General features: G+C 48.8%; 1 protein-coding gene across 2 annotated transcripts in view; it reads left to right on the top strand.

Moving 5' to 3' along the window:
* The window catches only part of STAT6 (signal transducer and activator of transcription 6), a 209,356-nt gene that overhangs the window by 182,000 nt on the left and 13,759 nt on the right, over positions 1-13,597 (top strand). For both annotated transcript variants that reach the window (XM_029594879.1, XM_029594880.1), the window contains 5 exons: positions 43-106; positions 645-734; positions 1,419-1,529; positions 2,899-2,991; positions 11,203-11,274. In XM_029594879.1, coding sequence (XP_029450739.1) covers positions 43-106; positions 645-734; positions 1,419-1,529; positions 2,899-2,991; positions 11,203-11,274 — 430 coding nt within the window. The remainder of the gene's footprint in view (positions 1-42; positions 107-644; positions 735-1,418; positions 1,530-2,898; positions 2,992-11,202; positions 11,275-13,597) is intronic.

Genomic DNA, 13,597 nt, shown 5'->3' with positions numbered 1-13,597 from the left:
AACAAAAAGTGCTGACTTCTTCACATTTCCTTTCTTTCTCAGAGGAGCAGTCTGGGAAAAGCACTGGTGGATACGTACCGGCCAGGATCACGATCATTGTGGAAGGGTACGTGAGGGGAAAGTTGGGCTGTTGAGTATTGCGCCATCCGGCCATCCTATCTTCTATCCATCCCACGTGTCAGTCGGCGAAGCCTTTGATGCCACCTGTGGTCGCATCGGGCACCCCTCTGGTCCCATCCCTCCAGGCGTCCCCATACTCTGTCCCACCGCACCAGGCGTCGCGCCTTCCATTCATCCAGCTCTTGCTGTTGTCATCGATCCATGGTGGAGCCGAGATTAGTTCCAAGGTAGACCGAGGACGCGAAGTCGAGCGGAAAGAGTCCCCAGGGCTTGGCAAAGAGAGAATCCTTTTTTGGGGCAGGAAAAAAGCTCTAGGATCTTCATAGTCAAAGGAGCAGCTGTGTTGGGTTTTGGGCTCCTTGAGGTTGTGCTCTGTGCAGTTCTGCAGCCCCCTTCAAAAAACCAGTCAGGCGGGTTGCGGGCACTCACATTTAGAAAGGATGGATGCATGTTTTGTAGCAAGCTCACGACGGCAGGGTTTCACGTCTGGTTTTGGGTTTGTTTGTTTTTGGGTTTTTTTGCAGGGACCAGAGTCAGCCGCCGCTCAGCAGTGCTCCAGCCTGGTCAGCGGGTTCGCCAGAGTCTGGACAGGAGTCACCCAGCAGCACCAGACAGTAATGCCGCAGAGTTGTCCTTGTGTCCGGCTGTCTACCCTCTGCTTCTCTCATTCTCTGTTTTTTATGTGTATTGTGCAACAGATCCATAGGATAAACAAAATAACCCCAAAAAGCTAGCTTTTACCTTCAGTCTCTGACATGCATCTGCTTCCCCACAGACTTCCTTGGCTGTTTGTGTGCTCTTAGGGGGTAATTTTCAAAAGGAGTTACATGCGTAAATGTAGCTACTATTGTAGCAATTTTCAAAAGCCATTTACTCAAGTAAAGTGCACTTATGTGAGTAAATCCTATAGACAAGTCAATGGCATATATTGTAGCAATTTTCAAAAACCCACTTACTCGAGTAAAGTGAATTTACTCCAGTAAACCTGGTTTTTACTCGAGTAAATACTTTTTAAAATCAGGCCCTTAGCATTGAGATAATGCCAACTGGAACCTGCCTGTCTGTGGGGAGCTCCATAGAAGCCCACCTTTGGCCCTCTTTTTCTGCTGCATGACCAGTAGTTCTTCCTCTAAGTGAGTGCTGGACTGCTCCCTGGCCCCGTTTCCCTCTCTCTCTGTGCCCAAGAATGCATGCATGAGCTGCCCCACCTCCTGCTGTCTCTTCTGCTGCCTCTTGTGCTGCTGACCGTGCACTCTGCTTCCCCTTCACGGTCTCTCCATGTTCTTTATTAATTGCAGATCTCCAGTGTACTCTCCTCCGCCACCTGTTCTGTCTCCATTTCCTCTGACCCAAGACACTAGCCCGGCTCAGCAGCTGCCCCCAGCTCCCCTGGGACAGCCATTCCCCACGTAAGTGTCACTCTAGCTTCTCATTCCTCTTCAGTCCTCTCTTCCATTGATGGGCCTCTGTCCTGATTTCAGCTGCTATTCATCTTGCCCCCAGTGACCAAGCTGCCAGCTGACCTAGTTTCTGGAGCAAGATTTTTTTGCCATTCCTGGATTTTGAACTTGTGTCACAATGCATCATGGGATTCGTGTACTTCCAAGTCTCATTTCAGATCCTGTACTACAGATCCCAGGGTGCATCAGTAGATTAGTTTTTTGATTTTTTTTTTTTCCTATAAAGTCTTACTCCAGGAACTGGATCATTTGTCCCACTTGTCATAGGGTGAAAGGTGATAATTACATTTGTGTTCACTGGAATATAGTGTCCACCCCATGCAGATTTTGCCAGACATATTACCCAGGTGTTATAACCTTGCTGCTCAGCACCTGCTGGATGAGGAGGCCGTTATCCCCATCCAGCTCAAAAAGGGAAGACTGCTGCCCCCTGCAGGAGAATGAAGGTACTGGCATAGCCAGGCCTAACCTGCAGGAGGAGGGAAAGCCTCTTGCCCTGTATATGCCAGGCCAGGCTTTCAGAGTGGCCTGGCCTGGCATATGCAGGAAGGGAGGGTTGCAGAGGAGAAATTTATCAACCCATATGGCAGGAGGAGCCTCACTGTCAAAGGGGGTGGGGAGGGGAGCTTGTCCCTGCAACCCTAGATTCTAAGTGGACCAGTAAGGAAATACAAATTATTGCTCCATCTGACCATCCTATCTGTTGTCTAGTCCATGTGTCGGTCATTCATGTACCCCCACCAGCAAATCCATTGATTCGCATCAGTCACCCCTCTGTCCCATCCCTCCAAGCACCCCCATACTTTGTCCCACCACATCGGGTATTTTGCCTTCCATTCATCCATCTTTTGCTTTTGTCATCAAGTCAGTGGTGGAGCCAGGATTAGTTCCAAGGTTAGCCCTGGCTGGTAGACGGAGGACACGAGGTTGAGCAAATGAGCAGGAAGAGTACCCAGGGCTCGGCCTATCATTTTCTTAATTAGAACGCTGATAAATTACTTCCTACATAATTAAACTGTGATGTCTGTAATTGAAAAAGGTACCCCTTTTGAAGCAGGACAAAAGCTCCAGGATCCTCAAGAGTTAAAAGGGCAGCTGTGTTAAGAAGAGGTGGGGGCGGGGGGTGGGGGGCTCCAGTTTTTGGTCCTCTGGGGCTGCACTCGGCATAGTTCTGCAGCCCTTTCAAAAGCCAGAGTTGGGAGGGATGAGGGTGCTCCCCTCTAGAAAAGTTGGATATCCATTTTGAAGAAGGCTCATGAAGGCAGGGTGATTGGTTTTTCTGGTTTTCTGCTTTGCTAACCTTTTGTGTTCTTTTCAGGGACCAGAGTCTGCCACCGCTCAGCAGCACCCCAGCCTGGTCAGCAAGTCCGCAAGAGTCCGGCCAGGGGATGCCCAACAGCATCAGGCAGTAGTAATACTGAATTGTCTTTTGTATACCTGTGCTTGTGTGCGTCCGTCTGCCTCTCTCATGCTGTGTTTGGTGGGTATTAGCAAGAAGGTCAAGAGGTTGATTCGTTCATCAGATCCTCTGGATCAATAAAACATTAACCCCAAAAAGTTAGCTTTAACCTTTAGTGTCTGATACGCATCTGGTTTTCCCAGCCCGCTATACTTGTCTGCTGCTGCTGTTGCTACTTTCTTTGGATGTTTTGTTGCTCTCAAGATCGAGATGAATGCCAGTTTGACCCTGCCTTGTCTCTACGTGCTCTCTGGAAACCCACATCAGGACCCCTTTTCAGCTATATAATAAATAAAAATGTCTCTGTCTGAATGCTGGACAGCTCACGGGGCTGCATCCACCTTTCTGCTTGCAAATGCTTGAGCTGCCCCCGTATCAGCTGCATCTACTGAGAGGAAAGCAGGGAGGAATACAGAGAGAAGTTTGGGTTGGAGGAAAGGCGAGGGATGCAGAGGAGAGAGAGGGGGCTGGGCCGCATTAGGAGAAAGGAGGGAAGCTGAGTAGAGATGGAAGGTTGGTTGGAGGGGGAGGGGGAAGGGATCCAAAGGGCGAGATGGAGAGAATGGGATGAATGCAGAGGTGATGTGGAGGGTTGGATTGTGAGAAGGAGAAATGATGGGTTATGAAAAGGGGAGGGATAAAGGGAGTAAATGGAGGATTCATTTGGGGTAAGGAGGGATTCAGAGGCTATTTGAAGGGTTGGGCTGAGAGAAGGGGATATGGCTGAATTGAGGAAAGGGGAGAGGAAGGGAAGCAGAGCAGAGATGGAGGGGTGTTTTGAAAGTAGGGAGGCAGAGGGGAGATGGGTTAAGTGGAGGGATATAGAGGACTCGGGTGGGTGGCTGAGTTAGTTGAAAGGAAGAGTTACAGAGGGAAGATGGGGACTGAGTTGAGGAAAGGAGGGATGCAATGGGGAATTGGAGGGTTGTGATAGGGGAAAGGCAGAGATATAGAGGGTTTGGATGGAGGTTTGAGTTAGAATAAGAGGAGAAGCACTGGCAAGGTGGAGGGTTGAGTTGGGGGATGAATGCAGAGAGATAACGTAGAGCTGAGTTGGAGTATGGGGAAGGGAGAAGGGGGGGGGTTGGGGAAAGGGGAGGGATGCAGAGGAGAGATGGGATGGGAGAGGGACGTGAAATCATGAATGGGGTGGATCGGATAAATAGGGAATTTCAAACAACACTAAGACTAGGGGACACTCCATGAAACTAACCACTAGCAGATTTAAAACAAATCGTAGGAAGTTTTTTTTTTTTTTTCATTCACCACACAATCAAGCTGTGGAATCTGTTGCTGTAGCATGTGGTTAAGGCAGCTGACATAGCGGGGTTGAAAAGAAGATTGGATAAGTTCCTGAAGGAAAAGTTCATAAACAGTTATTAGGCAGGTAGACTAGGGAAAGCCAGCACATATCCCAAGGAGTGAAATACAAGAAATAGATCAAAATACAAAGACTTGGGGGCACTCCATAAATTAGTAACTAACATTCAAAAGAAATCAGAGAAAATTCTTTTTTAACTCAACACTGAATGAAGGTCTAGAATTCATTACTGGAGGATGTGGTTAAGGCGGTTAGCGGAGCTGGGTAGAAAAGGTTTGGGCAAATTCCTGGAGGAGAAGTCAATAAACTGTTATTAACCAAGTAGACTTAAGAAATAGCTGCTATTTATCACTGCGCAATAGCAGCATGGGACCTTTTTACTGTTTGGGATCTTGCCAGGTACTTGTGACCTGGATTAGAAACAGGATACTGGGCTTGGTGGACCCTCGATCTGACCCAGTATGGCAATTATGTTCCCTGTACATACCCGGATCAGTCCAGACACCTGGGTTCATCTCCCCCTATCAGCAGATGGAGACAGAGAAGAAAACCTCGCTGACACCGTATCTAAGCAACTGTGCCAGCTGCAGTTCGTCAGTATTTCTCTGTCTCCAGCAGATGGCAGAGGCTGTTAATCTTGCAGTTCTGCAGTTGACTAATTTTTTTCAGCTAATTTTTTTCTTTTGAGCCTTCCTCCCGGGGGTTTCTTTTATTTTTTTAGAATCCTTAGGGTTCTTCCCTGTCTGGTTGAGGCGGCTGAGTCGGGGGTTGGTACCCTTGTGTGTGCTTGGTCTGGGTGCCCGTGAGGTGTAAATCTCGTTGTCCAGATCCCTCCCTTCACGAGGCTGCTGAGGCGGCTGCAGGCTCTTTGCAATACTTTTTTACAAGAATCTTTTTGATTTTTTTTTTTTGCCTATTTTTCAGGGCAGGTTGTTCATTTTTAAATAAAAACAAAAAAAACTGTATTTGTACTGGAGCACTGCTCTACAGGCGAGCGACTTCCTCCCCTTAGGTAAGAGCTTTTTGTGGGGCTCTGGCTGTTTGTTTGGGGGACTTTTGGGTGAGTACCTTCAGGGAAAGGATTTTAATTCTATCTCTACCTTATGGCTCGTGGCAGGGCATGCCGTTCATGTGGCTCTGATTCTTCCCGGCTTAATAGATCGGGGTTATGCTCTAACTGTGCCGATTGTGGGGAGGATTTGTCTGTGGCTCCTTCTCCCGCTAAACAGCGTCGAGTATCGTTGTCTTTTGGACTGGCTGCAACTTCTTTTTTACCTCACCCGGCTGGTGTGGGAACGGTGGCCATTTTGGATTTTGCCATGGCAGTTCCCGCGTCGCCGGGGGGGGGGGGGGGGGTGTAGGAGAGGATCCTCCATCTCTGTCTCCGGCCCATTCTGGGTTGGGGAATGGGCAGGGAGTGCTAGAAGGGGAAGAAAGCTCTGGTTTGCCTGTTTTTCAACCAGACCATGCTGTTTTTGGTGCAGGGAGGCTTTTCTCCACAGACTTTGTTTTATTACTTCATGATGCCTATATGGCCAGACAGAAAGCAGCTTGGGGGACTACACAGCCACAGATTCCACCAGTCCAGCCCACTGAGAGTCCTTTGGTGGTGGTGGTGGGGGGGGGGGGTGGTCCCAGGAGGTCTCCTATGCCTGGTAATAGGGTTCCTTCAGCACAGGGCTTGATTTTTCGCCCGCAGGGTGATGATGCAGCTGGGGCTGTTGATCCGGAGGACGCTATCATAGCTCCTGGTGGTATTGGTTCGGGGTCTGGCTAAGCTCCCCTGGTGACTCAGGTTATTCTGGCTAAGGATGCGGGTCAACGGGATGACCCGTTCTCTTTTATTCATGAGGCACAGGATCCTTCGCCTTTTTAAAAGGGAAGAGCTGGAGGTTTTGCTTCCCTTGGCTTACCAGGTTCTTGGGGTTAAAATGACTCAGGAGAACCAGGATTTGGAGGGCGAGGACCAGGTACTAGGTGCCATCCGAGATCCTCCAACTTCTTTCCCTTACCACAAGTCGGTTAGGAAGTTAGTAGAAGAGGAATGGGGGACTCCTGATTCTGGTTTAAAGGTTGGCAGAGCCTTGGGGAAACTTTCCCCTCTACCAGAACAGGATTTAGAATTTTTTTCTCTCCCGAAAGTAGATATGGTGGTGTCTGCTGTGACTAAGCGCACCACGATTCCGGTTATTGGTTCGGCCGCTTTAAAAGACAAGATTGTAAGTTGGAGTTGCACTTTAAAAGGATTTTTGAGGTGGCGTCCCTAGGTTTGATTGCAGCACTTTGTTCAAGTTTCTTGCAGCATGCTTGTCTCCGGTGGGTACAGCAGTTTCAAGGTAATTTGTCTCAATCAGCTGTGGGCGTGGATACGGCTGAGCGTGTGGAAGCAGCTGTGGCTTACAGTGCGGATTCCCTCTATGATTTGGTGCATACTTCCTCTAGATAAATGGCATCAGCTATGGCCGCCCGAAGGTTGCTTTGGCTTCGCAATTGGGCGGCGGATGTTTCCTCTAAGGCACAATTGGCATCCTAGCCTTTCAAAGGTAAGTTGTTGTTTGGTGAGGATCTAGAGTAGCTGATCCAGTCTCTTGGAGACAGTAAAGTCCTCAGGTTACCCAAGGATAAACCTAAGGGTAAGAAATTTTTTTCAATCACAGTCTCGTTTTTGATCCGACAGAAGATCGTGTCCTACCAGTGGTATGCCAGGACCGCAGAGACAATATTTTTCGCGGGGGCAAGCATGGGGACAATCCTTTCGCGGAGCCAGAAGGTCCTTTAAGGGATCCTCTGGTGGCTCCTCGGCAGAAGGTAAGTCTGCCCAATGATGCCAGGCTGGTCCACTCCGTTGTTCCTATTATAGGAGGTCGCTTATGGCACTTTTACGACAAGTGGTCCAAGATCACTCAGGACCAGTGGGTTCTCAATATTATAGAAACAGTTATGTTTTAGAATTTGTTTTGTTTTATTACTTCATGAATCACGACAAACATCAGCTATCACCAACACAAACTTTGGAGTAGTTAGGAGCTCAGTTCGATACTCTTATAGGCAGAGTGTTTCTCTCTCAAGATTGAATCTTGAAACGTCAGGCCAGATCCGCCAGTTTTTGCGGTTGCAGGTACCCAAGGTCTGGGACTACTTAAAGGTACTTGGCTCGATGGCCTCCATGCTGGACTTGGTTCCCTGGGCGTTTTCCCATAAGAGACCACTACAGACGGCATAGTTGTCCCGCTGGAAGCCAGTATCTGAAGAATATCATATTCGCTTACTTCTCGAGGGTTTGCCGAGAGACAGTCTGTCATGGTGGCTTCAGACTTCCAATCTCAGTCGGGGAGTGAACCTCGAAGTTCCTGATTGGATGGTGGTTACTACCGATGCCAGTCTCTTTGGATGGGGAGCAGTTTGTCAGTCCCATTCAATTCAGGGATCCTGGTCCACAAGACAGTCTACATGGTCTATCAACTATCTAGAGGCCAGGGTGGTTTGCTTGACCTTGAAGAAGTTTCTGCCGTTACTATGGATTCGTCCAGTTCGAGTTCTGTCGCACAAAGCGACAACAGTAGCGTATATAAATCGGCAGGGCGGAACCGAAAGCAAGGCAGTGACTCTAGAGGTGCAGAGGTTGGTGCTCTGGGCAGAACGACATCTAGAGAGAGTAGCGGCATCGCAGGAACAGAGAATGTTCAGGTGGATTTCTTGAGTCAAACACACTTGGATCTAGGCGAGTGGAACTCTCAGAGACAGCCATGCAGTTAATTTGAGATCATTTGGGGTCTACCTCACATCGACCTTATAGTGACCTCTCGGAATGCCAAGGCCTTCCGATTCTTCAGTCACCGAAGACAGTACGGGGCCAAAGGGGTGGATGCTCTGGTTCTACCATGGCCTCAGGGAGTTCTACTATATGTTTTTCCTCTGTGGCCGCTGGTGGGCAAGGTTCTACATTGCATAGAAAAGCATTGCAGAGCGGTGATTCTGGTGGCTCTGGAGTGGCCTCAGCGTCCATGGTTTGCAGATCTGGTCAACCTGGCGGTAGATGGTCCTCTTCGCTTTGGCCACCTGACGCGTCTTCTTCGACAGGGTCCTATATTTTCCGACCAGGCTGCTCGCTTTTGTCTAGCAGCATGGCTTTTGAGAGGAGGCGTTTGAAAAGGAAAGGTTACCCGGACTCTGTAGTCACCACATTGTTACAGTCTAGAAGGAAGTCTACTAATCTCTCTTCTGTTCGGGTATGGAAGATTTTTGAGTCCTGGTGTTCCATCAGGGGAATTCGTCCTCTTAGGGCCTTATTTCCTGAAATATTATCTTTCTTACAGGATGGCTTCACCAAGGGCTTATTTCATAGTTCTCTTAAAGTGCAGGAGCAGCACTGGGCGCTCTCTGTGGCAAAATTGAAGGTTCCTCTATTTCGTCTCATCTGGACGTGGTTCATTTTCTTAGAGGTACGATAAGTCTTCGTCCTCTGTCCGTCCTGGAACCTTAATCTAGTTCTTAAAGCTCTGTGTGAACCTCTCTTTGAGCCGCTCCAAAGGGCTTTGTTAAAGGATTTGACACTTAAGGTAATTATTCTCATCGCCATTTGCTCAGCTAGAAGAATTTCTGAGTTACAGGCGTTATCTTGTCAAGACCCTTTCCTTCAGATTTTGGAATCCGGAGTTTCTTTACGGACACTGGTCGGTACCTTCCTTTTTACCAAAGGTGGTTTCAGCGTTCCATGTCAATAAGTCAGTGGAACTTCTGGCTTTTCCTAACTTACTGGCATCGGATCCTAATGCGAGGGAGCTCAAACATCTTGATGTTCGGAGAGCTTTTTTGCGTTACCTCGAGATTACCAATGACTTTAGGAGGTCCGATCACCTCTTCGTGCTGTGAAGTGGTCCTAATAGAGGCTCCAAGGCTTCTAAAGCCTCTATTGCACAATGGTTGAAGGAGGCTATTTCTTCTGCGTATATTACACTGTTACACTCTGCGGCCTCAGACCACTGCGACCTCTGTTGCTCACCTCCTTTTTCGCTGCTTTGGCTCCGTTGGGTGAACTCGCGGCCTCGGTCAGCTACCACCAGCCTTCCTGCCTCCGTTCCCAGGCCCACCAGAGCATCGTTGGTGCTGCTGACCGCCATCTTACCCTTGGGGTCCCCTAGGCGTGCGCGCGCTCCCAGGCCTGCTTTAACCACGTAATGGCGGGAACCTCTGGGACATCCCCCTCAGATGACGTCACTCATCTTGGGTATTTAAACCCGCCAGCCCAGACAGCTGACGACTTGGCAACAAGTTCATCTTGCTGAATCCACCTACTCTCGCTTCAGTACCTGTTCCGGTTCCTGCTTCCGTGTTGTGAGACTATAAGGTACCCGCCCCTCGGGGGCCCTTCCTCATCTCTCGGCTATCCGCTCCTCGGAAGGCCTTTCACCCGGATTTCTGCCTGCCTTGCTTCCCGAGGCTTTCTACGGAACTACTGCTTGTCTTCAGTCACTGTGAGTAACCACGCTGTGGACAATTGCTGATATCTACGATGGATCTTCTCCAGTGTACCCTGCTCTGAGGACCATTGCCGGATATCACTAGAGGACCCCTCTCCAGTTCTACCCCGCTCTGTGGACTTTATTGTGATATCGCTAGAAGAACCTCGCCGGTGTACCCCGCTCTGCGGACAACTACCGTGACCTTCCACCGAAGAACCTTCTGTGTACCATCTCTATGGACCAGTGTATCTACAGTGACTTTTTTTTTTTTAGCTCGGCACCCTCCGCTCCTTGGGTAGTCCCACACCTTTTGCCTGACTCCAGTTTCCAGAGCTGAGTCTGACATCAGCACCTGCGCTGTCGCTCTGTGACCCGCCTCCTGGGGTCACCCTCTCTCTCTCCTTCTCTCCTGCTGTATACCATCCCGCAGCCGAGACCTCGCCTCCCGACTGTGAGGCTCTGTGGGGCTCCTCCCCTGGGCGGTATCATCTCTCACCTCGACCAAATGGCCCACATACCCACAAATCCTAACATACACGAGGTCATCCAGTTCTGGAAGGCTTGCGTGCTCACTCCATAGGGTAATTACCAGGTTCTTGTGGCCTGCTTTGGCCTCTGTTGGAAACAGGATGCTGGGCTTGATGGACCCTTGGTCTGACCCAGCATGGCAATTTCTTATGTTCTTAGAGTTCTCCGTTCAGCTGTAAGACTGTTCTCTGTTGCATTCCATGTTCTTGTTAATTGTTGTTTAATGGTTCCATATTTTTTGCTATTATCTGCTTTGATACAGATATATACTGACAAACTGCAGGTGGTACAGTTGCTTAGATACGGTGTCAGCGAGGGTTTTTTTTCTCTGTCTCCATCTGCTGATAGGGGGAGATGAACCCAGGAGTCTGGACTGATCCGTGGTACTATAGGAACGAAAATTAGCAGGTAAGAACCAATTTTCCTTTCTTAACTATTGGAGATCTAATGAGTACTTGTGATCCAGACTGCCCACAGTCAGACAAGATGCTGGGCTTAATGGACCTTGGTCTAACCCAGCATGGCATTTCTTATGTTCTTATGATGTAAATGAACCATTCTTGCTTGATTTATAGAAGATGGGGTTTTTGTTTTGTGGCGTGAGGAGAGAATGAGAAAGGTATGTTTGGTCAAAATAATGAGCTTAATCTACATAATGTAATTATAGCCTTTAAACTTTACATCCCTATTCAACCCAGAAAAATATTAATATCTTCACAACCAGATGGAATATTTTTACCACCGTTCTCCCAGTAAATTTCTAGGGAGAACACAGATGTATTTTTCACTTTTTGGCCCTGTGGATTTGACTGTAACATCCTCTTTTGCCTAATTTGCTCTTCTTTTTCTCAGTTCGCCAATGGACATTCCAGGTTTCCCGACACAGACCGCACCTTCCCAGGAGCCGAGCAGTCCTCCATGCCCGTAAGAACATTCATCTTCTGACAAGAGAAGGAGCTAGAACTAGATAACTTTAACTGGCAAGAAAGTACTTTGAACACTCGAGCTAAAGGAGAGGCAGGCCAATCCACACCAGTGAGTTATGCACACCTAACCAGATGTAGACTTAAAAAGAGGACGAGGGAGTGCTTGGCGGTGAAGACTTGAGCCTTCACTCCCCCCACCGGAGACCCGATCAGGAAGGACTGAGCTCAGGTAAAAAAAAAAAGAGTTAGGAAAGAAGTTTAGACTCCCTCTTTCTCGTTACCTGGTCTCTTTTTCTCTTGGTGTTTCCCTTTTCCCTTTCACTTCTCTGGGGAGTTTGTGAAGAGCGGAGGGGGCACAGGATGGTAGGTTGAGCAGCTCAGCTCTGTTCAGTCAGCTGTGTGGTAGGCCACGGCGGTGGGGGTTTTTTCCTGCGTGCTCAAGAGTGCAAGCATGTTGTCGCCACATAGCAGTGTCTTGACATGGGCACACACATGCATAGGTACTTGTGCGCGTAAGGCCACGGCCTAGATTTGAATGCATATTTGCAGGGGTACACCTGGGCGCAGTTGGTGTATGCACAGCAGGCTGCGTAAAGCCATGTTAAGAATAATGGTGCTGGGGACAAAAAAAAAAGTCTAAGCACCTTGCTATTTGTGCAGCTTACCACATAAGGGCGATTCAGCCATCACTCTCTCTCTGCGCCTGTGTCAGCGCTGTTTAGATGCTGAAGGAGATTTGCCTACTGCAGATTTTGCAGATGTTGGGCTCTCCCCTCGGCCTGTAGTGGATCCGGAGGGGAGAGGTGCAGGAGGTGATACAGTGGACAGTTCCCCTCCCCCCTTGTTCAGTGTTTGGGCCTTTGGGCCCCTATATGGATCCATCCTCCTCCTCCTCCTGGGTGAAATTTTTTCCAGGGATTGTAGGCTTTTCTGCAGGGGCGTCCAACAGAGGCGGAGCAACCCGCTGCTAAGGGATCGTATTCTCAGGCCTCCTCCTTGTCATCCACTTCCAGCAAGCGCCGCAGGGAGGCTGCCCTTAGAGATGTTCAGAGGGTTGCGGTAATGACACGTCGGATGATTCCGATGGGACTTGGCTTTCTCACCTCTGAAGAGGGAGAAATTCCGCCTGATTTGGAGCCACATCGAACTCTACTCTGTTTTTTCCACAGACATGATTTGCCAAGTCTGTTGACTCAGACCTTGAAGATGCTAGGAGTAGACGGGGGTGGTGCTATGTGCTCACAAAAGAAAGATCCCATATTGGTCGCTTTATGCAAGGCGTCTTTGTTTCCTTCCCCTTCTGGAATCAATTCAAGTGTTAATTGATCTTGGGTGGAACACCCCACAGATAAAAGGGTGTGCTTTGGCGAGTTTGTATCCCTTGGCCAAAAGCAAGGGAACAGTTTCAATTCTCGAAAGTTGAAGCTTTGGTGTGTGTCGTTGTTAAGTGAACCACCATACTGGTTGAAGGAGGGGCGTCTCTAAAGGATTCTCCGGATAGGACGATTGAAGCCATCCTTAAACAGGCTTTTGAGACCATGGCAATGAATCTGCAAATCTTCTTGCTGCTGCCTGATGGCTCGGGGGTTTGCGTCTTTCTCAGGAGACCCAAGGAACAGGGTCCGATAGTGGGTCAGTGATGAACTGCGAGCTGCATTTTCAGCTGATGTGGGCTGTGACTTGGGTTGGACAGCCGCTATAGAGGTGGCTTCAGTGATAGCGGCTAGGCACCAGTTGTGGCTGCGAAATTCATTGGCAGTCACTATTTCCAAGTCCAATCCCTTTAAGGGTTCTGTCTTATTTGGAAGTGAGTTGGAAAAGATGCTGAATAGATGGGGTGCATCCAAGATTCCTTGATTGACTGGAGGACAGGAAAGCGGTGTCGTGTTCTTTGGGGGTGAAAGGCCGCTCCAGGAATTCCCGTTGATTTTGTCCTTACAGAGGAGCAGCTACTCAAAAGTCTCGTCCCTTTGGAAGATCTCAATCTTTTTGGCCTAAAAAGCCTGATAAGGATGTGGGCTGTGGAACCGCAGCATCTCAATCTTTGCAATGAAAGTGTGGGGGCTCACCTGTTGAATCAGGAGATAGGTCGTCTATCTCACTTTTATCAAAAGTAGGCCCAGATTACAATGGACCATTGGGTCCTGGAGGTGGTAAGGGATGGGTATGCACTAGAGTTTCTCTGAATTCCTCTGGCTGCATTTATGGTCTCTTCTTGCAAATCTTTATTGAAGAAAGTGGCAGTGGAGACTGCTACTTGCATCAGTTAAGGAGGCTGATGGATCTGGAAAATAAAATTCCAGTTCCCATATCACATGAAA

This window comes from Rhinatrema bivittatum, chromosome 3 (assembly GCF_901001135.1).
Source record: "Rhinatrema bivittatum chromosome 3, aRhiBiv1.1, whole genome shotgun sequence".
NCBI classification, from domain to species: Eukaryota; Metazoa; Chordata; class Amphibia; order Gymnophiona; family Rhinatrematidae; genus Rhinatrema; species Rhinatrema bivittatum.
Note: the sequence above shows the minus strand (reverse complement) of the source record. Positions and strands in the feature narration are given on the sequence as shown.